The sequence below is a fragment of the Lampetra planeri genome, chromosome 3 (assembly GCF_965212315.1).
Source record: "Lampetra planeri chromosome 3, kcLamPlan1.2.h2, whole genome shotgun sequence".
NCBI classification, from domain to species: domain Eukaryota; kingdom Metazoa; phylum Chordata; class Hyperoartia; order Petromyzontiformes; family Petromyzontidae; genus Lampetra; species Lampetra planeri.
The window spans coordinates 5,259,662-5,285,137 of record NC_136109.1 but is presented as its reverse complement, the minus strand read 5'-3'; the positions used below and the strand labels follow the sequence as shown (position 1 = coordinate 5,285,137).

General features: G+C 46.3%; 2 protein-coding genes across 2 annotated transcripts in view; both read left to right on the top strand.

The window, feature by feature from the left end:
- Positions 1–25,476, top strand: part of LOC144736793 (uncharacterized) — an 870,278-nt gene that overhangs the window by 138,813 nt on the left and 705,989 nt on the right. The window lies entirely within an intron of this gene.
- The window catches only part of LOC144736805 (uncharacterized), a 104,337-nt gene that overhangs the window by 24,636 nt on the left and 54,225 nt on the right, over positions 1–25,476 (top strand). The window contains exons 10-11 of the mRNA XM_078619452.1: positions 11,603–11,685; positions 24,687–24,723. Of these exons, the coding sequence (XP_078475578.1) occupies positions 11,603–11,685; positions 24,687–24,723 (120 nt within the window). The remainder of the gene's footprint in view (positions 1–11,602; positions 11,686–24,686; positions 24,724–25,476) is intronic.

The window sequence follows — 25,476 nt, the reverse complement described above, 5'->3', positions numbered from 1 at the left end:
ACGGCCGGGATCTCCCTTTCTCTCCGACCCTGGATTTAACATCGCTCTTTTATTATGTATTTTATTTCGACCTAGTGGTGATTTATCCCGCTATCCTGGCTTTTCATAAGTTTTACTTTTGTCTTTCATGCATAGGCTTATTATTATTAATTTATTTCCGATATCTTAGGTTAAGGGGTAAGTTTCTTGATCCTAGGAATTCGTATTCCTTGGTGTCTGCATGGTTATATAAGCGGAATATAGTTGACGGTGAATAGCGTTAACATTGATGTTATGTACGATATTATGTATTTAACTTAACTTGTTGGTCAGGGCTTTTTACTGACATGAAGTTGCATTTCATAGCCTCGCAGGTTTTGCCTCACTCTGTCTCTGCTCGCCGTTATTGTTGAACTAGGCGAACACGAACTTTTGGTGACCTCCCCCCCGCAGCCTCGCTGTTCAGCTGAGCCTGCAGCCTTGAGAGAGAGAGCAACACCCTTATTTTCGTCTCACTGTGGTCATCCAACCTTCTGCTCTGGGAGTGTGATTAATTTCAGGACAAAGCCCCCTCACGTTCAGATGTACAGTGGTTGTTAATCAGCCCCCTCTCCTGTGTTCACAACCTTGAGCTGAGTTTATCTTTCAGCTGCAGAGAACAAGACGTGTTTCTCCTCCCTGTGTACACGTGTTCCAATTAGCTCGAAATCCCTAACACACAATCAGTGATGACCCCCCCCGGCCTTCTGTGGCCGTGATCCAGACAAAGGCGCCTCTGCTTCCTTCATTGCCTTGAGTCGACACTGCTCCATTATTCGCCCATGTGCTGAGGTCATAGATGGTTGGGCTTTTTACTTTAACTGTCTGGCTGACTCTCCCACTGTCTCTGCCCTTGCACGGGTGACAGGTCCGTTCATCAGGCCTTATCTTTCCTTGAAGCAACGTTACAAATTCTGCCATCATAGCCCTCCTCCCGTTCATTACTACAACACCTGGTGTTTTGCAGTTTGCGGCTTTTGGTGTGTTTTCATTCATTATATATCAAGTAAAAAGATAATATATAAAAATATCAAGTTTGGAAGAAGGGTTAGGATACAACACCGTGTCTCCCCGTTCGCTCCGTCACGCTATCCGCCATCAATGGCGCTCTATGTCTCTCCACTCTCTCTCCTGCTCTCCCAGAGTCCGTCAATCCGCTCCTACCCTACTCTGTATCCCTCCGATGCACTGCTACCACTCACTCTGTCTCCTCTATCCACTGCTACCGTACTTTGTCCTATCTCTCTCCACTGCTACCGTTATCGTATCTTCCACTGCTACCGTACTTTATCCTGTCTCTCTCCACTGCTACCGTTATCGTATCTTCCTCTACTCACTCCTGCTCTTCGCTATTCCGGGCACCATTACTCCAACTCCTATCCAGACTCCAGCTCTAACCAAGACTCCAGCTTCCACCAAGACCCCCGTCTCTACGTTACGCTATCCTTTTATATCCACCCCAATCAGTCCCTATTAATTATCTCACCCCCCGATTACCCCTCGCCCTCCAGGCCCCCAGCCTCACGTGACTTTGTTGTTCCCGCCTGGGCGACGCCAGTCATTAAGCAATCACCCTCTTAACCAATCACCGGCCTGTATCCCCGGTTGCCCTTAACACCTGTTACGCCACTTAACGCGTCTCCTCTCATGCCTCAGCAACAACAACCTCGTCCTCAAATACCCCCTACTGTACACTTGTTTGCTTGCATAGCAAAAGACCCACAGAGCGCGTGGTGCGGCATATTCCAAGTCCTACATCACCCACCCCCCCCCCCCTGTTGAAAAAGTTAGCCGTCCTGGCTAAACACAACGTGCCACGCGGAAACCACGACATACACGAAAACTACAGACAACAATGTACACAATCCCCCAAGTCCCCAAAGTTTCAAGAAAAAGTTAACCTCCTCGAGCGGGTTCCCGCGGCCGGTCCGTCACCCCGACTCGACTGAACAGGGGCCAGGGTATCTCGGTCCGTGGGCGCGGGGCGGCGTTCTGCCCGAACCGCGCGTCCATCTCCGTCACCCTGTCCATTCCTCGATGAGATTCCAACGTGGCCTCGTGCGTCCCGGGGTGTCCCCTGCCTTAAAAATGGGGTTCCTGCAGACACACGGTGGGTAGACTGCTGAGGTGCGTCCTTCCGCTGCCCCCCAGCACGCTCGTCGGACACATCCAATACAGGCCGTTCCGGGATGGGAGATGACGCATCATAAGGCACCACATATCTCTTCAAGCGCGACGGGTGAATGTGCCACAACCGCCGACCGTATCGAATCCTTACACTCTGATCCCGACGAACTTCCACAATCTCAACGGGCCCCTGCCAGGGCCGATGGAATTTCGGTGATGTGCCTACGGGCACCATCGGACAATGTAACCAGGCCCTGTCCCCCACTAGCCATGGTTCACGTGGAGCCTGTGTACCGTGCAGGCGCTCATTAGCAGCCTGCCTTGGTTCTGTATTCCCCAGCGGGGCTTCCCTGGCCTCTGTCAACCGACTTACTCTTAGATTTCACACCCAGCCTGACGAGGGCCGGGGCTTCTGGTTCACGACCATACATCAAATAGAAAGGCGAATACCCTGTATAAGCGTGTGGGGCTAATCTATAAGCAGCCAAAGCCACCGAGACATGTAAATCCCAATCTGTCTGAGCCGAATTAACCTGTTGGCACAACATCGATGTCAATGTTGGATGAAGACGTTCGACCATCCCGTCGGTTTGCGGGTGGTATGGGGATGTCCGAATTTTCCTTGTACCCAATGCATCACACACTTCTTTCAATAGGCAGGACGAATTTTTTTTACCCTGGTCCGTAAGCAGGTGCTCCGGGGCACCTTTGTCAAAAACGTAACCTTGCAGGAAGGCCTCCACGATTGATCATGCCGATTGGTCCGCCAGCGGCCATGCCATAGGCCACCGAGTGAGGTTCTCGACCCCCACAAGCAGGTATTTGTGACCCCGCGGTGTAACGGGGAACGGTCCCAGAATATCAAGGGCCACAATCTCGTTGACTCGCGAAACACGAATTGACTGCAATGGTACCCGATATGGCTGTGCCGGCGCCTTTCGCCATGCACACTCGTGACAAGCTTTAACATACAAATGAACATCATTCTGTAATCCTGGCCAATAGAAATCGTTACTTAAAATCAAAGCCGTTTTCTTCTCCCCCAAATGCATCAATCGCTCGTGCGTGTCGCGAATAAGTTCCCCTCTCAAACACAGTGGTATGACAATACAGAACTTCTGCAAGACGACATCCCATCTGACCAGGAGGTCGTCAACGAGTCGAAGAAAGGCCCGATCATCCGACTGTTTGGAACGAGAGGCCCGTAGCATCATTTTGGTAAGCGAAGGATCGTCTACTTGCAAGCGCACCCAACGATCCCGTGACAATCCCAGCAACCCAGGCTTTTTAGCCGGTGCTTCGTCAAGCTGGGTCGCATTAGCTGCACCGGCCATGCCCGGAATGCTTTGCAGCGGCGACCCACAGCGCAGCGATCCCTCGGAGCATCTACACAAGCCCGATGCCAGAGGCAATTGGGACAGAGCATCCGCGTTAACGTGACGCGTACCTTTCCTGTGCTGGACCGTGAATGAGTATCCCTACAGGACCTCAAGCCAGTGGGCCATTTGGCTCGAGGGTTGATCGATCCGCAAGGAGTACTGCAGTGCCGCGTGGTCGGTGCGGACCAAAAATTGTCAGACGTAATAGTATGGTCGATACAGCTGCACAAAGTGTACAATCGCCAACAATTCCCTGCGTGTTACACAATATCTTTGCTCTGCCGGGGACAGTACCCGGCTGCCATACGCGACGACCCTCTCAACTCCGTGAATTGTTTGCGATAATACAGCGCCGATGCCCGTATCACTGGCGTCGGTGTCCAAAATAAACATTTCCGCAAAATTTGGATACCCGAGCGGCGGTGCATCTGCCAAAGCGTCCCGGAGCGTTTCAAACGAACGCTGTTCCTCGTCACCCCACAAACTTCTTACCCTTAGCAATCAGCGTGTGCAGCGGCCTTGCAATTGTGGCAAATTTTTTAACAAATCGACGGTAGTATGACACAAATCCCACGAAGCTACGTACTTCCGACACTGTTTTAGGCACTGGCCCTGCACGAACACAACTAGTTTTCTCCGGGTCTGTGGCGACCCCCGCTTCGCTGACCACATGCCCCAGATATTTAACTGACGTTCTCATCAGGTGACATTTTTGGGGTTTAAATTTCAAATTGGCGTCACGTACCCTGCCAAACACAGCCTGTAGCCGCTGCAAATGTCCTTCAAAATCCTTACTGAACACAATGACGTCGTCAAGGTATATTAAACATGACTCCCACTGCAATCCAGACAACACAAGGTCCATCAATCTTTGAAAAGTGGCTGGTGCGGAGTGCAGCCCCATCGGTAGAACATTAAATTGAAACAACCCTTGCGGCGTGCGAAAGGCTGTCTTTGTTTAGATTTCTCGTCCAAAGGCAATTGCCAAAAGCCCGACAAGAGGTCCAACATGGAAAAAAATTTAGCACCAGACAATGCGTCCAATGAGTCATCAATGCGCGGGAGCGGGTATGCATCCGCCACCGAAACCTTATTCAATTTGCGGTAATCCACACAAAATCGCAGAGAACCATCTTGTTTTTTAACCAACACAAACAGGGCTCCCCATGGGCTGGAAGAAGGGGAGACGAGATCCTGTCGTAACATCTCGTCAACCATTTTCCGAATGCAATCCTTCTCCAGCGTGCTCACACGGTGAGGATTCCATCGAATAGGGGGCACATCCCTAGTATCAATGTGATGCCGTAACAAGGTCGTGCGACCGACATCAAATTTCCCTGAGCTAAAAACATCCTTGAATTCCCAAAGCAACTTCCTTAACCGTGTCCGCTGCTCGGGTGTCAAATCGTTGTTGCCTTCATACAACTCGCGAAACCAGCTCGGTTCTTCCTCCGCCCGTGGCAGCGTATCACAACCCCCAGCTGCCAAACACGCATCACCTTCGGAACCTCGCGCGACTGACGCGTGCGCCAACGTAGTCCCTTTTTGAATAACAACCGGCTCGTGCCCCGTGTTCACAATCTGAATGAACGGTTCGGCCGTCTCTGGCACCATCGTAAAAGCACCCACCAAAGAGGGCATTCGTGTCACGGCATTTGAGGGCGACAACAGAATGCCTTCCCCCAAGTTACCTACTGAAAGCCCTTTTTTGAATCTTAACGGGACAAGCATCTGCGTCGCAGGCGGAACGCGCACCGTGCGGCTAACCACCGCCTGGATCACATCGTTGACCCGAGAAAATTTAGACGGAGTTCCCAAAAATTTTAGGCACTTCCCTGATGGCAATTCCAATCGTCCCTTCTCAATCCAAATCTTAATTGGCATCTTTTGCAAAAAAATCCGTGCCTAACAAACAAGGTACAGCCAGAACAGTCGAAACCAAAATGTATCCAGTTACGTACACCTCCCCGACCTGTATAGTTGCTAATTTTCGACCCATAATTCCCAAACTACCCCCATTTGCCGCTATACATGGCCCATCCACTGGTACCAAAATGTGGGGCGAGGTAGGTACGAGGGAGGTAACAATCGGAAGGTTTGCAAGGAAATAAGCGTCGCTGATGCCCCCATATCGACAATAACCCGAACTCAAATCCCCTGAACAAGCGCCATCACATCCGACGAACGCAGCGCGGCTCCTACAACACGATGAGCCAACGCACCCCATACAGCATTTCCTTGTGCATCATACAAAGGGGGATCAACAGCGTGTGTCGTCGCGGATGGGTGAGGTGTAGGATACGGCCATGTATTGCATGTGTCGCGACTAACCTGGTAATCCTGCGCTGGGTAGAATCCGCGATTGTAGGCTCCTGATGAACGCGGGAAGATGCCTCTCCGTCTCCAGCAGTCCCATGCGAAGTGTCCTCGATGCCCGCACTCGTAGCACCGCAGCGGCCCGCCACGTCCGCCCGCATCCGAGTGACGGCATGGCCACAACGGCGGTCGTGCGGCCGCTGCCGTCAGCGACATCGGCTCGCACTCCGGTAGACCTCCCATCCGCCCCGACGCCCACCACCAGGGGCTGTGGTGGCACCGCCGATGGCTCGTCGCGAAGATCCAGGTTGACCTGGATGTTCCTGGCAAGCTGCAAAGATGACCCGTCGTCGTCGTTTTCGCTGGGAAGTGAGAGGACGACTCGTAGCTCCTTCGCCATCTGCAACAGTTTCTCCTGGGCCAAGGAATCAAGGGCAGCCTCGTCCATTGCCGGGTAAGCCGCTTGGGCCAGGGTCAATAGTGCACTGCGATACGCGAGGGGAGAGTCTCCCTCTGCCCGTCGCCTCAACTGAATCTTGCGCTTGGCGACCGAGCGAGGTTCGTAAATGTTCTGCATTGCCGTGAATATCCCTGACAACGACAAGCGAACCCCCCGAGGGAGGCCGTAGAACGTCGCCAGCGAGTCGTCATCCAAGGCCGTTGGCAGGGCCCGTAGCACTTGAGCTTCCGTCCACCCGAGCGACTCATACGCTGCCCGAAATCGTCGTGTAAACGCAGTCCAGTCGCCGACTGTGACCTCGAAGCGTTCCACGTGTAGTCGGCATGGCGTGCTCGAGGGTGGCGCCTCCAGCTCCTCCTCAGCGTCCAGCTGCGCACCTGGCGCCTCGGGGGATCCATCCGCGCCGCCGGCCCCCGCAGATGTAACGAGGTCGTGCGGCCGCTGATCCAATCCCGTCGGCGCCTCCCTTATCGACTGCAGGAATCGATCAAATTCTTGCATGAGCGCCGCCATCTTGGCCTCCCACGCTGCCATCGTAGCTCTCCATACGTGCGGTGGGCTCGGCTCTTCCCCGTCGTCCGAGTCGCCCTCGTCGTGCGGCGGCGCTTGCTCAGTCACGTCCCCCGGATATGCGGGAGCCTCCACTCCCGATGAAGGTATCACGTCCGCATCGCTGCTGTCGGCCGACGAGGCTGCTGGCAAGTTCTTCTTCTTCATAACTTTCTTTGACATCTCAGCGTGGTTCTTTAATCACTTCTGACACCAGTTGTAGGACTCGTACTCGGGTTGTCTTTCTCGTTCCGTTTATTTGCTCTTTAAAGTCCACACCTTCTCCTCATCACCGCTCCGTGTCTCCCCGTTCGCTCCGTCACGCTATCCGCCATCAATGGCGCTCTATGTCTTTCCACTCTCTCTCCTGCTCTCCCAGAGTCCGTCACTCCGCTGCTACCCTACTCTGTATCCCTCCGATGCACTGCTACCACTCACTCTGTCTCCTCTATCCACTGCTACCGTACTTTGTCCTATCTCTCTCCACTTTTACCGTTATCGTATCTTCCACTGCTACCGTACTTTATCCTGTCTCCCTCCACTGCTACCGTTATCGTATCTTCCACTGCTACCGTACTTTATCCTGTCTCTCTCCACTGCTACTGTTATCGTTTCTTCCTCTACTCACTCCTGCTCTTCGCTATTCCGGGTACCATTACTCAAACTCCTATCCAGACTCCAGCTCTAACCAAGACTCCAGCTTCCACCAAGACCCCCGTCTCTACGTTACGCTATCCTTTTATATCCACCCCAATCAGTCCCTATTAATTATCTCACCCCCCGATTATCCCTCGCCCCCCAGGCCCCCAGCCTCACGTGACTTTGTTGTTCCTGCCTGGGCGACGCCAGTCATTAAGCAATCACCCTCTTAACCAATCACCGGCCTGTATCCCCGGTTGCCCTTAACACCTGTTACGCCACTTAACGCGTCTCCTCTCACGCCTCAGCAACAACAACCTCGTCCTCAAATACCCCCTACTGTACACTTGCTTGCTTGCATAGCAACATACCCACAGAGCGCGTGGCGCGGCATATTCCAAGTCCTACAGATATAACTGCTCAACCCGAGCTATTCATACTTTGATCAATCTTGACTTAAAGCTTTCATGACTGCAGGAATTCATATTCTTTGAGTTTTTCGGTAAAGTTTCAAAGAAAATAACAAAAACTATGACATTTCAACCACAACACAAGCGGTCATCTTCCTGATGACGACCGCTTGTGTTGCGATCGAAACGTCGTAGTTTTTTGCTATTTTCTTTGAACCTATCCACGTGACTTTACCGACAGACCCAAAGAATATAATACTTTGGTACTTGCATTTCCTTTATACTCTTCGCCTTTTGGCATTCTCTGGTCTAACACTGGTGAGACAAGGCCATAGAGAAGGCTGTTTGGTGTAGGCCAGGGGTCGGCAACCTGCGGCTCCGGAGCCGCATGCGGCTCTTTTGAACCTTGACCGCGGCTCCGGGGCGGATGCTAGCGAGGGGAGGAGGCGCACTGTGACACCTGCTCTGGCGTTGCCGCTGCTGACAGGTCGCCGCTCCGCTCCACACTGCCCGCCCGGTGACAGGCAATTACGTTGCCGTTGCTTTGTCACATGTTTGGAAGAAGTAATAACCTTCCTGGGCAGCAAAGAGCTCACCTTTGCTGAGCTGGAACAGCCAGAGTGGCTGGAAAAATTACATTTTATGGTAGACATGACAGCACATCTAAACACGCTAAATACAACCCTTCAGGGGAAAGGAGGCACAGCCCTGCACATGCTGGAGGAGGTTTTGGCATTCGAGTGCAAGTTGACAGTGTTTGTCAAAGATTTACAGAGAGGTACACTGTCTCACTTTCCCTCTTTGAGAGAGTTCAAACAAAGTCATGATACGATAAATTTGGAATATTTCAAGTCTGCAATCACCACAATGCAAAGTTCGTTTGGGAAACGATTCTGTGAGTTCAGAGAGGAAAAAACGACATTATCCTTCCCTGTCACTCCCCTGGCGATCGATCCATCCCTATTGAATATGACTGCATTTGCAGGTGTAAGTCAACCTGATCTTGAGATGGAACTGGCCGATATAGCCGACAAAGATATATGGGTGTCCAAGTTCAAATGCTTGACCGCTACTCTTGAGGATGTTGCCCGTCAGAAGGCCATTCTGGCTCAGAATCATAAATGGAGTGATATTGAAAACCTTCCCAAACAGGACAAACTTGTATTCGAAACATGGAATGCCATCCCCAACACTTATATAAACATGAAAAAGTATGCATTTGGAGTCCTGTCGATCTTCGGCTCCACATATGTATGTGAGCAGGTCTTCTCCAACATGAACTATATTAAAAACAAACATCGATCACGCCTCACAGATGACAGCTTGCAAGCCTGTGTGAAAATGAAGGTGACGTCTTACAGCCCTGATGTGCAGACACTGTGCACTGAGGTTCAGGAGCAAAAATCCCATTAACCAGGTAATTTAGCTATTAATTTGCAAAAATATATTTTACATTGTTAAGTGAAAAAGTCCTTTTTTTATTCAGATTGACAGCTGACTGCACGATCCTGTATATAGCAATAAGGTAAGAAACAATATATGCAGTGTTATATTTGTTTTAAATGTTGCAATGGTTTTGCGGCTCCCAGTTTATTTTTTCCTTCGGAAACGGGTCCAAGTAGCTTTTTATGTCTTAAAGGTTGCAGACCCCTGGTGTAGGCAAATGAGTTACAAAGATAATGCATAAAAAATCAGAGCTTGTGTGTTCGCATATTTTACCACAAGTGTATGTGGTTAATCCAGACTTGATGTCTTGCAATAGGTATCTATTTGGTGTTTGAACATCTAACACCTCCTGTTTTATTGCCAGACAGGGTGAAGCCTATTCTTTTATTTCATCATTTTGATCTTGAAAAAAGGTCCCATAGATATGCACACATTTCCTTTCTTTTTGAAAGTGAATATTACCTAATACTATTTTTAAAAAAAACTATATATTGTATGAGGTTGGCTCTGTTATTCCAGGATAGTCTATATTGTAAAATAAATAATATTTTACCTATGGTTTCAAGTATTTATGCAACTTGCCATCACCCTCAAATCCGTGATGACTTACATTTTTAGGGAGTAAATGTGCCTCTGGAGAGCAGTAAGCCTGCTGATTGCAGCTTTGACTCAAGCTCTCACCTTCCCATCCGATCCCATTCATGTACTCGGCTTTTTGAGCCAAGACGAGAAAACGAGTGTGGAGGTGTTTCCCCTTGCCTCCTGCACAGTCTTTTAGTTTACACCGGCACATGATGAAGTTACACAGTTGACTGTCATACCCTGGGCAACTATCCCACCTGATAATGCATTTGTGGTAGGATGGACCTTTCATTTTTCACTGTTGTTTTTGTACAAAAAAATTGAGACTAGTCTCACTGAATCCCCAAATATTTTGTTTAAAGGGTCTTGCATTGGGATGTTTGGACAATTTCATTTTAATTATGGTTCTATTTTTATTTACTTCGTGTTGTATGAAACTCAAGTCCTAGGAAAATGCACGTTAAGGTCTAGTCATTAGTAGTGTAATATAGAACCATATTACAGTGACTTTAATTTAAAAGATGGAAACCTTTGACATCTTATTCTTAGGTTTTTTCGGTAAAGTCACGTAGGTAAAACATTAAAATTAATAAAAGTAAAATAAAATAAAAATCACGACGTTTTGAAGGCAACACAAGCTTCCGTCTTCAGGTGGAACCGTCACAGCCACGACAGCTGTATCAAGTAAATGAGAGATTGCAAGAGCTACCACTCTGTATATATAATGGTTGGAAAGGGGGGAAGGGCCAAGTACGGCACACTTTTTATTCATATGGTAAGGTGAGGCTTAAGAGGGTGAGCCTTTGTTATGGAGAGGTACGGTTTGTGACTAAGCCTGGCCTACATAATAATAGTGTGAAAAAAGAAACAACTATACATGGTAAAACAAGCCTGGCTGTCTATCAATAACCTGTAATAGTTGTCTGTCAAATAAGATTGGCCAAATAAGTGTAGTTAAATCTTTTTTGCATGGTTAATCACATCTTTCCAATGATTACTCAGTTTGTAACCATCATCACGGTTGAAATTATGGCTGTGTTTGTATATTTGTATGGCTTCATGTACAAACCTTTGATGGTAGCCAGGAGGTTTGCAGAGAACCTTGGTCTCGGAAAAGACAATTTCATGAGAGCCCACCGAGTTGTAGCAATGATCGGCAATGGCCGAAGAATCAGTTCTGCCGTGTTTCAGATCTGACTTGTGCTCGCGGACACGATCAGAAACATGACGTTTCGTTTCTCCAATGTCATGTTTCAACCATTATATATACGGAGTGGTAGCTCTTGCAATCTCTCATTTACTTGATACAGCTGTCGTGGCTCTGACGGTTCCACCTAAAGACGGAAGCTTGTGTTGCCTCCGAAACGTCGTGATTTTTATTTTATTTAACTTTTATTAATTTAAATGTTTTACCTACGTGACTTTACCGAAAAAACCTAAGAATATGAATCCTTGCAGTCACGAAAGCTTCAAATCTAGAACTCTGACATCTTAATATAGATTATAAAGCAACAACTAAGTGCCCCTTAAATAAGCTGATGTGACGTGCTAATGCCTATTCAGTAATAGGAAAGTAACATCTATTCAGGCTGCTCACCGTGAGAAGTGTGATTGAATGGAGTGTGCAGCAGAGTGCACGCCCATGCTGTGACTCACTGAGAGCACTACTCACACAGCTGGCACTCGTGCCGAAATGGAGGTGGTGGCCTGGAGCCAGGACACGCCCCTGCACCGCCACGTGGGCCTCTGGAGCAAGAAGGTGCGGTGTCTGTGGATGCTCATACAGTGGTTGTGTTAAGTTAATACTGTGTTTTGTATATTTCTGTTTCGAGTACAAACTATAATTATGTTTATATGTAACTGACAACAGTTTTTTCAGATGTACTATTTCAAGGAAACAGCATCTGAAGATGCTCAAAACGTAACTGTTTTGTTATCCTGCTTTGGAGAAAGTGCACCTCGTGATATCACTAGGCATGCAAAGGTCAAAGTGGCAAATCTAAAGACCCCAGTAAGGTCAAATCTTGCTTTACTGTTGTGTTGCAATGTCATTCACCAAGTGTGCAGCATGCAGGGCACTAAAAATAACGGTAAATGGTGAAGACCTAGTGATTGTATGTTTATTTTAAGGCTTCACCTCCCTGGGTTTATTCGAATCAAAGGGTGCTTTCAGAAGTGTGATGTGCAACAGTTGCTTCCTGTTGCTTCCTGTTGCTTCCACCTCTCGTAGGAGTGAGGTGAGACGATGGGGAAAGTCAAACAATCGGGGCGAGGGAGATATCCCAGGGGAGAGAGTGAGGATTGGGACTCGTGAGAGTGAAGCGGAGGGAGAGGAACACTGCAACATGTAGAATGGGTCTGATTAGTTCGGTACTCAAAATGCGGTAACTATATAATTCCTAGTTTATAGATGCAGCATTTACATTCTTCCAATGTGTGGTCCTTCAGATTTGTAATGTCTAAGTTATACTTGTTTTTATTTCGTCACTACCCTGTCAAGCCAGCGTTAGGGACTGCTACATTTGCAGCCAGTTAGGTTGGGTTTTCATGTGACAGGTATCCCTCGATTTAAGAACGTTCAGTTTATGAAATTTTGCGTTCACGAAATTGACAAATTATGGACACTTCTCGATTAACGAAATCGAATTTCCCCATGAACAAAATTCCACACGGCACACGCCACGAGATCAAACAAGAACCACCTTGGATGCTGCATCATCCATCCACAACACAAGTCACGGTATCCCTAGAGTGCAACAGTCACGCCTCCATATCACCTTTCCAGTCATTCCACAATGCAGATCATTTGGTGAGTTCCCTGAAAAGGTTAATTATTTTAGTTTAATTTTGTTATTATTTATTCGTGTTTATACTTATGTTCTTCATTGTTATTTTTGTATTGTGAAAAGTGATTTATGTATATATATTTTAGGTTAGGAGTAGAGTTGGAATGACTGTACAAAACACATCCATAATTCTGTACATTAAATTAATGGAAAAAGCTGTTCCAATTTACGAAATTTCGTTTTACGCTGTGTTTTTGGAAGAACACATCCCTTTGGTAAATCGAGGGATACCTGTATATGTAATTAGTCGCCAGCTGCAGAAACATATGATTACAATTCAGATTGGGAGTGCAAATTGGGTTAATAATTCATATTTTAAATGTTGGATTTTGAATTAGATGTTTTGGGCCCAAATTGTTTTTATTTTCCTTTTGCATTATTCAACATTTTAGATTTTAATCATTTGACCTTTCTTTTTCCATTAGATTTTTTTAGGAATTAAAAAATAATAATATTTACCTAATCCAGGGAAGCCTCACTGAGACTCAGGAATTGTTTTTAAGAAGGGCCCTGCATTGTGATGTTTGGGTGATTTAATTTTAATAAGGAGTGATTTTCTTAGTGTTGCAGGAAACTGATGTCTCTAGAAAAATCTCACCTTGTTTGCTTAAGAGCTAAATATACATGAAGGTCCACACAAGCCATCTACGAACCCACTTGCTTTGTTGCCATTTGTTCTCTACCACTTTTCAGCCTTGCACATCTGGGTGTTTCAGGGCAATGTGTGTGACCCAAAGCAATGAATCGCAGGCATGCACCATACATGCCCAGCTTTAACGTTTCCATAGTCGGTGGCGTGAAGCTCTCACTTCTGCACTCACAGACAAAGATCCCCATATAGCTTTTACAGGCTGTTGGGGAAGTGCTGTTAGCGAGCACCTATGAAGGCCGACATGGCACACGAAGGAATTTGCTGACTGTCACAAGTGGCGACGTTTGCCAGCAATTGGGATAGTTCTGCATCTTTCCATAGATGTGGGTCTCCTGATCCCTCAGGTCTATTGGGATATAATTATTTTTCTTTGCGTGGTTCTCAGTTACTTAATATAAGGCATGGGTGAGCCATGAGGGAAGTCAGCTGGCATTACTCACAACACACCACAGTGGTAGCATCTGCCAGCACCACAAAGAGATGGGGGTTGTTTTGCACTCACACAAACACATCCATGCACGCACACACACTCGCGTACCTGTTGTATCTATGCCCTGTTTTCCGTTATTAATATTAAGAATAATTAAGAATTTTTTTTTTCTCTATATATATTTTTTTAATTAAATATTGAAAACAACCCACTACAAGCACACCAGGAATCTGTGAAACGGCCATTAAACTGGTAAGAAGTCGGTCACAGAAAGGTCATAGACATCCAGATGGACAAAAGATGTATGGACGAACCTCCCAAGACATCTGGAGATGTACAGATAAGGTGCAGAGTAAATAACGGTTGAAACTTCGCGTTTTCTTAACGTTTTCCTTACCGAAAAGTAGAAACTTAACAAAGATAATTAACCAACAAACAATAATATTTTTATTATTAGTATATGTTTTCTACCTACACGACCTTCCTAAAAACTAAAGAGTACAAATTCCAGAAATCTTAAGTGGAAAGATAGTTACACTTAACCTCAGGACATTAAAATATAACTCAGAATAAAACACCAATCTCTGGAGAACTAAACTTGGCGAAGCCCCAAAATAATAATGTGACGAGGATCATTACGAATATTCATTAAACATAGACGAATGATAACCACGATACTAAGACCGAAGGAACGCATAAAATATAATTCAAGAATAAATGTAACACACAGGACCACATAAATGTATTACAAACATCTCCTCAGCCACCTTTGTCTTCCAGCGGGGTCTGGCAAGCAAGGAGGGAGCAAAAAGGTCACAAGGGGGGGGGTTTGTGCTGACATTGTTTGTTTTCTCTCGCAAGAGACGAGACGGTGCTCAAGTTTGAGTTAAACACGGCCGTCTTTGTCTCCCCGCAGCACAAACAGATGGCCCATAAATGCTTGGAGGGTTAGGAAAGGTCGCGGGGGTGTCTGCTTCTTCTCGCTCTGTTTGTGTTTTTTTTGTTGCCCGCTCGCAAGGAATGCGCAGAGGGGAGTCACGTTTTGAGTTAGGCACGGGCGCACACAGCGAACAGTCAGTCAGTCCGAGTCGCGCTCAGCGGTGCGACGGGGCTCGCAAGGGAGGTGTGGCAGTCGTGCCTCGAGAAGAGATGGGACGACGAGACTTCGTTAAAGTGACCGCCTGAGAGCAGTCTGGGTCGAGTCGGGCTCGGTCTCGCAACTCGGCTTGCGACGCAGTGTTGCGACGGGGCTCGCAAGAGAGCGGGGGCAGATAGTGCCTCGAGAGGTGATGGAACGAGGAGGGGTCGTTCGAGTCGCAGAAGTCTGAGTTCAACCTGGGTCGGGGCTGGGTTCCAGCCGTGCTCCAGCTGGCGGAGCGTCGTGAGGAAACGAAACACCGATGCCGATAGCAGGTGTCGCTTCTCGCAGAACGAAGTTAAGTGCGAGTGAAGCTGGCAGCTGCACGAACAAGGGAAGCACGGAGCAGAGAGAGTGACGAGTGACGACAAGCAATCAACCTGTAAAAGGGCGGAGATCGCCAAGCGTCGACCAAGCGAGCAAAGCAGAGAGCGCGAAGCAGTGGAGAAAGCCTGGTCAAACGGCTGTGAGGAGGAGGACAACGCCATCGAATGCGCCGTGTGTCTAATACACACCCAGATCAACCAGCATCAACCAAAACCGACTCGTCATCCCGCAGTGGAGAAAGAGAGTCAAAGTCTTCCGAACGAGCGCCACCGAGCGCCACCGAGCGCCATCGAGCGCCAGCAGAGCGAGCGCCACCGAGCGACACCGAGCGACACTCAGCGACACCCAGCGCCACCGAGCGACACGAGCGACCGAGCATCTTCAAGGACAGCATTGTGCCAACTCGTCATCTAGCAGTGGAGAGAGAGAGCGCAAGAGCAGCACGACTCGGACGTCACCGGGCGTCACCGAGCGTCGTGCCAACTCGTCATCTAGCAGTAGAGGGAGAGAGAGCGCAAGAGCAGCACGACTCGGACGTCACCGGGCGTCACTGAGCGTCGTGCCAACTCGTCATCTAGCAGTAGAGGGAGAGAGAGCGCAAGAGCAGCACGACTCGGACGTCACCGGGCGTCACCGGGCGTCACCGAGCGTCGGGCCAACTCGTCATCTAGCAGTAGAGGGAGAGAGAGCGCAAGAGCAGCACGACTCGGACGTCACCGGGCGTCACCGAGCGTCGTGCCAACTCGTCGTCCAGCAGTGGAGAGAGAGAGAGCGCACAAGCCGAGACACGCCGAGCGAAGGAGCAGCAGGAGCTCGCGGCGGCCACACCCAAGCCAGAGAAAACTTCTGGCAGCTGTTTGTATCCTCCCACACCACACAAGCTAACGACACAACTCCCGGCTCTAAGAATTAATTAATATTACAAGGGGACAACGCACACACAGCACGCACACGAATAAGACTTAAAAAAAAATTGTCTTTGCGTTTCAAAAAGGGTTGCCATTTCGAGGTGGTGAGTTCAATATCAACTGATCGTGCAAGCAGTTGCTGCCGTCGAGTTACATGAATAAAAAATGTTTAGTCATTCATTTTCGTTAAACTGCATCATCACGCCAATGAATAAGTATTTTTTGTCATTCATTTTCGTTACTGCATAATCTTGTCCATGAATTATTGACGTATACTTGCCTTCGGATAAGAGAGTGTCATGTGCTTGTTTAGAATAAAATTGCTTAACACCAACTGTTCGAGTGCTTCTTTCCAAGTCCATGCAAAACTATCTTATTCTTGATAACTGTATCCTGCGATGAGATATGAAAATGGAGACCTAAAATAACATAAACACACTAAGATAATCGGTAAACGTTTAATCGATGATAATCGTGTTATCCTGATTGATATAACACTGGATAAACGAAGCTGAGCTTAATTATCACAACTGCTCACATTAACATAATCGCAAGCATCTGCATAAATTACTACGATTATATCCGTGATTATCATAATTTATGCATATAATCACATGCATTATCATAATTTATGCATGTTAATACACACTTTAACATAATTAATGCGATTTGCGCATTTTTCGGAAAATTATTAATTTTTATTATTTTTATCAAAAATTTCATAACCCGACACATACAACATAATGGGGGCTCGTCCGTGATCTCTCGCAGACAGTGTTTTGCATGGATGATGGAATGAATCACTACGTGTTAACTAGAATATCGTGATCGAACATTGCATGGTGATTGTAAACAGGCGTAAAACAAAAAAAAAACGCCCTCTGAGGTTAAAACCCAGAATAGCAGGTTGAAAAAAAAAGACAGTGGAATTAAGATAATATCGTATCAAACCGATTGCATCCTGTGATAAATGGTGTTAGAGGTACGCACTCTGAATCGGAAAAGTACAGAATAGCTCGAGTCAAACTGACCACACTCTGTGAGATAATTGTTTTATATGCACTCTGAAAGGAAAGGTCAAAGTAACTCCTGCCACTTGAGATGCTAGGATTAAGAATAATTTTTGAATGGATTACGGAATACTGGGAGCTCGTATTAAAACGTACCAACCGATCTGTTACAAAGCAGTACAGTCAGAGAGACATATGGGAAGGGAGCTGTATCGGTAACACGAACACACCTCGGGGGAAACTAATTGACTGGATAAAATGTAACGAAGGTGAACACGATGCAAAAACTGCAGAGAAGGCAGGACAGGACTCATGCCTTCCCACACAGGCATACAGACAGGGATTGGGGAATGAGGAAAAAGTCGGAAAGGAAACAGGAGAGAAATCGTCTCTAATAAACGAGGAAAAATGTCCTCACACCCTCGAGAGGGAGGAGAAATCAGTGCTCGCGACACCAGCGAAACTCACAGACGTTGATCCACAGAATAAATATGAAAGTAACAGTAAATCACACTCTTGGGTACGTGGACAGAGTCAAGGGACTGATCGCAAAAAAATTATGGATATCGAACAAAAAATCCTTGACAAAGGGAAACCCTCACAATTCGAGAGAAGGGATGGAGAGATACATATGCAAACAAAAACATGTGAGACTGACAACTTCACAGATAGAGGGAGGCAAAATGTTAAAGTAAAGTCGACAGGACATGCTCCACTAAGGGCAGAGGCAAAAACTGAAGGGAAATGGCAACACGAGCGACACAGCACTGGGCGCGCACACAAAAAATGCACGCCGCTTAAACACGAGCAACACAGCACAGACCAAAGTGACAGATTGCCTGATGATAACTTGTTTTACGATGACACTGACGGCGATCAACTTTCGGAATACTTATTCAACAGTAAAACCCTTAAATTGATGGACAAAGCTCTAGTCAGAATTCCTGATTTTGACCGACACAATCAGACTATGGATATACACACACATATCGCAACAGTAGAAGAGGAGGCAATGATGAGACGGGATGAAAAAGCGAATTTGTTGAAACGAAGCTTACATAAAGAATCTATACCATGGGTAAATTCACTACCACACAAGGTTAAAAATGATTTTAAACAACTGAGCCTGGCAGTGATTTGGAAGTTTGGAGAATATTCGACACTCACTGAGGGGTTTTATGCTGTAAAATCAATGACCCAGGGCATGGACCAAGACCCACGTTACTACCTTTTACAATGTAAAAGAGCGTATTACGCAGGCGATGTGAATCAATACCACGAAGGAGATAAAATGTTCAAAATTATGTTTTTTGAATCCTAGAGCCCAGAGATTACAGAAAGGGTGAGAATGGTTTTGAATCCAGAAACCGCATCCTTACGCCGCATAGAGAGCAAGGCGTACATGGCATGGTTATACAGAGCTAAGAATTATAATTCGGGTCCAGAACACAGGGAGAGGGATAAGGAACCCAGCCTCTCAGAGAAAAAAAAATTCACCGAGCAGTCCCACAATGCAGGGAGGAGCAAACACGTACGCACCTGTGGCAAAATAAACCAGAGAGAGGTTGGCACGAGAATGAGAGTGGCACAAAGCCGAATATTCAGGAGAATCGCAGAATGTGGAGGCCAAGGGCAGAATCATATCAACACCCCATGCCCCGACATACGCAAGGTCAAAATTACCCACAAAAATGGCAAAGTAACGATCCAGGAAAAATTTGGCACCCAAATGGGAGAAACACTGGGCCAAAAATGTACGAGAATCGCAGGAGGGAGAGGTTCAGAGCAGAACCATATCAACACCCCATGCCACGACACACGCAAGGTCGAAATTACACACAAGGATGGCGAGATAACCATCTAGCGAGAAGGTCGTACACAGACTACGGAGGTACAGATGCGAACATTCAGGAGAATCGCAGAATGTGGAGACCTAGGGCAGAATCATATCAACACCCCATGCCCCGACATACGCAAGGTCAAAATTACCCACAAAAATGGCAAAGCAACAATCCAAAAAAAAATTGGCACCCAAATGGGAGTAACACTGGGCCAAAAATGTACGAGAATCGCAGGAGGGGGAGGTTCAGAACAGAACCATATCAACACACCATGCCACGACACACACGAGGTCAAAGTTGCACACAAAGATGGCGAGATAACCATCCAGCGGGAAGGTACACAGACTGCGGAGGTATGGAGGCGAACATTCAGGAGAATCGCAGGATGGGAGGTCAAACACAATCGGTCCAATTCCGACCAAGTTCTCCACCGGCTATACCAGGAGGGAATAGAGGAATAACACAGAATGCGGTCCAAATACGTGATGAACCACCCACAGTGAGTGAGAGCGAGCGGCCAACACGCGCCCCACCCGCCGAGGTTTTGTTAAACCCTGAGCTCAATGGGAAATGCAAGCAGGCTGCAAGTGACAGGGCGAACAAATACCGCCACGACCGGGAAACATTAAAAGCATACGATGCGGTAGGAAACACGAGCAGTGCTCTTGTAAATGACGCGCGGATCAAATACAAGGACAGGGTTGCATTGAAGCGTGATCGGACAGTAGATAACAGACAGCAGAGACAGAGAGGAAAACCAGAGCGCACAGGGAAAACAGTGCCACGCGTCGCAAAAGAGAGCGATAATAGTGCAGGGAGAGGGAACACAGAGACCCACCCTGGGAAGTACAGGCGTGAGCCTCTGAATGGAAAATATCCAAATGAAACAAAAATGAATGTGGATCGGAGTGCTGAAATGGAGACGAATGTCCATGACGTATCGGGAATGGTGTTGAAATCCAACCCACTCGTACAGACCAAAAGGGCAACATTACGAGGCACGGAATTAAATCGACACGCTGACTCGGCAAATGTGCATGTAATCGCAGAGAGAGCGAATGCCATTGATAACGGAGTACAGAAGTTGGTTGTGTGCGCGAATTCTGATTATGTGCTAGCACAATTTTACACCACACACTCCCACAACGCGAGAGAGTGAGAGTGGAAATTACAAAAACGAACCGGAAAACCGTGATCGAATGATCAAAGTGATAAGTGGTAAACCAGACACTCGGAGCTTGGAAAAATTATGGTGACGAGGTAATATGAGGAAGGTAACGCATAAATGCGTTCGAAACCGCTACCTAGCGTTTCCCAGGATTTAACAAAAACAAAAAAAAATAATATCCGCCGTAGTTATGATGGTTGAGAATCAATGTAACTTGTGGTGTTGATGTTTAACGTTTTGTTGTATTTTCTTTGCTTATTTCAAATGTAACCATGTTAAGATTGTGATACATATGCGCGCGCTTTGGAAGGAATGCTTTATGGATTAGTACCGATGTTTAACGTTGTGTTTTATTTCTTTGCTTATTTCAAATGTAACCATGTTAAGATTGTGATACATACGCGCGCGTTGTGAGAAATAACCGCCGAGAGTGAGGGCGGCTGATGGATTTATAACGAAAAAAAAACCAGGGCATTTACTTTGTTTAAAAATTCGCCAGTGGCCGAATCAACCACTGATAATTTTTAAAAGGGCGGATTGTTGTATCTATGCCCTGTTTTCCGTTATTAATATTAAGAATAATTAAGAAATTTTTTTTTATATATATATTTTTAATGAAATAATGAAAACAACCCACTACAAGCACACCAGGAATCTGTGAAACGGCCATTAAACTGGTAAGAAGTCGGTCACAGAAAGGTCATAGACATCCAGATGGACAAAAGATGTATGGACTAACCTCCCCAAGACATCTGGAGATGTACAGATAAGGTGCAGAGTAAAATAACGGTTGAAACTTCGCGTTTTCTTAACGTTTTCCTTACCGAAAAGTAGAAACTTAATAAAGATAATTAACCAACAAACAATAATATTTTTATTATTAGTATATGTTTCCTACCTACACGACCTTCCTAAAAAAACTAAAGAGTACGAATTCCAGAAATCTTAAGTGGAAACATAGTTACACTTAACCTCAGGACATTAAAATATAACTCAGAATAAAACACCAATCTCTGGAGAACTAAACTTGGCGAAGGCCCAAAATAATAATGTGACGAGGATCATTACGAATATTCATTAAACATAGACGAATGATAACCACGATACTAAGACCGAAGGAACTCATAAAATATAATTCAAGAATAAATGTAACACACAGGACCACATAAATGTATTACAAACATCTCCTCAGCCACCTTTGTCTTCCAGCGGGGTCTGGCAAGCAAGGAGGGAGCAAAAAGGTCACAAGGGGGGGGGGGGGGGTTTGTGCTGACATTGTTTGTTTTCTCTCGCATAAGACGCGGAGAGAGGAGAAGGTGCTCACGTTTTGAGTTAAACACGGCCGTCTTTGTCTCCCCGCAGCACAAACAGATGGCCCATGAATGCTTGGAGGGTTAGGAAAGGTCGTGAGGAAAGGTCGCGGGGGTGTCTGCTTCTTCTCGCTCTGTTTGTGTTTTTTTTGTTGCCCGCTCGCAAGGAATGCGCAGAGGGGAGTCACGTTTTGAGTTAGGCACGGGCGCACACAGCGAACAGTCAGTCAGTCCGAGTCGCGCTCAGCGGTGCGACGGGGCTCGCAAGGGAGGTGTGGCAGTCGTGCCTCGAGAAGAGATGGGACGACGAGACTTCGTTAAAGTGACCGCCTGAGAGCAGTCTGGGTCGAGTCGTGCTCGGTCTCGCATCTCGGCTTGCGACGCAGTGTTGCGACGGGGCTCACAAGAGAGCGGGGTCAGATCGTGCCTCGAGAAGTGATGGAACGAGGAGGGGTCGTTCGAGTCGCAGAAGTCTGAGTTCAACCTGGGTCGGGGCTGGGTTTCAGCCGTGCTCCGGCTGGCGGAGCGTCGTGAGGAAACGAAACACCGATGCCGATAGCAGGTGTCGCTTCTCGCAGAACGAAGTTAAGTGCGTGTGAAGCTGGCAGCTGCACGAACAAGGGAAGCACGGAGCAGAGAGAGTGACGAGTGACGACAAGCAATCAACCTGTAAAAGGGCGGAGATCGCCAAGCGTCGACCAAGCGAGCAAAGCAGAGAGCGCGAAGCAGTGGAGAAAGCCTGGTCAAACGGCTGTGAGGAAGAGGACAGCGCCATCGAATGCGCCGTGTGTCTAATACACACCCAGATCAACCCGCATCAACCAAAACCGACTCGTCATCCCGCAGTGGAGAAAGAGAGTCAAAGTCTTCCGAACGAGCGCCACCGAGCGCCACCGAGCGCCATCGAGCGCCAGCAGAGCGAGCGGCACCTGAGCGACACCCAGCGCCACCGAGCGACACGAGCGACCGAGCATCTTCAAGGACAGCATCGTGCCAACTCGTCATCTAGCAGTGGAGAGAGAGAGCGCAAGAGCAGCTCGACTCGGACGTCACCGGGCGTCTCCGAGCGTTGTGCCAACTCGTCATCTAGCAGTAGAGGGAGAGAGAGCGCAAGAGCAGCACGACTCGGACGTCACCGGGGGTCACTGAGCGTCGTGCCAACTCGTCATCTAGCAGTAGAGGGAGAGAGAGCGCAAGAGCAGCACGACTCGGACGTCACCGGGCGTCACCGAGCGTCGTGCCAACTCGTCGTCCAGCAGTGGAGAGAGAGAGAGCGCACAAGCCGAGACACGCCGAGCGAAGGAGCAGCAGGAGCTCGCGGCGGCCACGCCCAACCCAGAGAAAACTTCTGGCCGCTGTTTGTATCCTCCCACACCACACAAGCTAACGACACAACTCCCGGCTCTAAGAATTAATTAATATTACAAGGGGACAACGCACACACAGCACGCACACGAATAAGACTTAAAAAAAAATTGTCTTTGCGTTTCAAAAAGGGTTGCCATTTCGAGGTGGTGAGTTCAATATCAACTGATCGTGCAAGCAGTTGCTGCCGTCGAGTTACATGAATAAAAAATGTTTAGTCATTCATTTTCGTTAAACTGCATAATCACGCCAATGAATAAGTATTTTTAGTCATTCATTTTCGTTACTGCATAATCTTGTCCATGAATTATTGACGTATACTTGCCTTCGGATAAGAGAGTGTCATGTGCTTGTTTAGAATAAAATTGCTTAACACCAACTGTTCGAGTGCTTCTTTCCAAGTCCATGCAAAACTATCATATTCTTGATAACTGTATCCTGCGATGAGATATGAAAATGGAGACCTAAAATAACATAAACACACTAAGATAATCGGTAAACGTTTAATCGATGATAATCGTGTTATCCTGATTGATATAACACTGGATAAACGAAGCTGAGCTTAATTATCACAACTGCTCACATTAACATAATCGCAAGCATCCGCATAAATTACTACGATTGTATCCGTGATTATCATAATTTATGCATATAATCACATGCATTATCATAATTTATGCATGTTAATACACACATTAACATAATTAATGCGATTTGCGCATTTTTCGGAAAATTATTAATTTTTATGATTTTTATCAAAAATTTCATAACCCGACACATACAACATACCCATATACGGCCACTTGTTTGTCAGTGTTATAAAATAATTTATGTCACTTGCAAAAACGTATAATTAACGTTACATAATGCCTTGGTGTCACTTGCCTTAAATGTTGTTTCCCACGGACAGTTTTGGATAGTTCATGTTAATCCTAAAATTGGAAAAACACCCCTTATACACAGCTATTGCTGCGTTTATATTCTGACAACATGATATAACCCCGTTATATTGAGATTTACAAATTAGATATTATCAAATACATGACGATGCAAATGCAAAGAGATAGTGGCATTGCATGTGTTTTACTTGATGAAGCACAACACAAGCCCTGATTAATTATCTATCCCCTAATGTGACAATATTTCAAAATATGATTTAGACAACTTAATGCCATACATGAATTTACCTACCTGTAAAAGCACAGTAATGGCATTTACAGCTTGGGGCAATAGGCCTTGGAAAATATATTGCTCCTCCAATGATACTTACACTCCCCAAATTAATAATATTAAATGCAGCAATTACCTTTGTATACAATAATTTATCTCCAATATATAATACGTCTTCCCTCAAATACTGCTTAAATTTAAGTCCACGAGCATCCATCTGCCTACAGTCTGATTAAGGGGTATTGTATACGTTATAATTGTTTTGTATAATTGTAGTTTCATGACCTCAAAGAGCTGCCTGGTAAGGTGGAAGGGTAAGGACAACGACGTTAACCTCACCGATGGCCAAAGGGATCCTTAAAGATCAGGGGTTCCTGTGTTGTTGCACTGCTCAATTGTGCCTTGGTCTGAGCGTCTCACCAGATATGCACCTCCTTTATACTGTGGTTCCCTCAGCAGACAGAGTAACTCCATGTGACCTTTCACTTACCAGTAATTGCTCAATTCAGTCGTAAATTCATGGATTATAATATGTACACAATTTGTGCATTGAAAATGTGCTCTTCATTTTTTCTTCTATTCTTTAAATCTACAGACTGAAGAAGAAATAAATGAAGAAAAAAAAGAAAAAGGTACGCATTGTCTTTGTCTATTAAACAACAACAATGATTACTACACTGCTTGTCTACCCAGGAAAGCCTCACCAAGTCTCGTGACTCTTTTTCGATTGGGAGCAGTGATTGCCAAGTATATTCCGGTTTGATTAAGTTTAATCACAACATAAGTACGAACCATAGCAACAAACGAATTGTGGGTTTTCATGTTATACTCTATAGTAAAAAGTTCCTAGACAGATGCCAGAGTGGTTAAATAATTACAAGTTTGTAGTTGAATTCCTAGTTGGGGTTGACTTGGCTACATAGCCATTTGGTGTAAATAAAATGAGTGCCACATCATTGTAATTCATTAGACGCCACCGTGTGTAAAGACAGGCCCTCACCATGGGGCCATCGATGTGGACAAGCCTCATTCTATGCTCAGTTCAGTGTAACTTGAGGGATGTCTCGATTAATTTCAACGAATTGTTGGTTACAGGTTTGCAGTGGAATTCAGTATATGTATATACAGTATGTAAATCACGGACAGTTATTTAGGGTGCGCTGAAATCAAATATATGATAGAAATATGAGGATGAGATCAGGTGTAAAGTGTTTTTGGAAAACTGAACTTGATAATGAAAAGCAACATACCAGTGTGCCTCAAGAAGAATGCGGTTAACCAGTGTGTACTACCTGGGGTAATATGTGGCAGAAACATTTACATTGGCAAAATGGAACAAAGACTGAAAAATATGCAGATAATTTATGGAGAGTTGTATGCTTAGA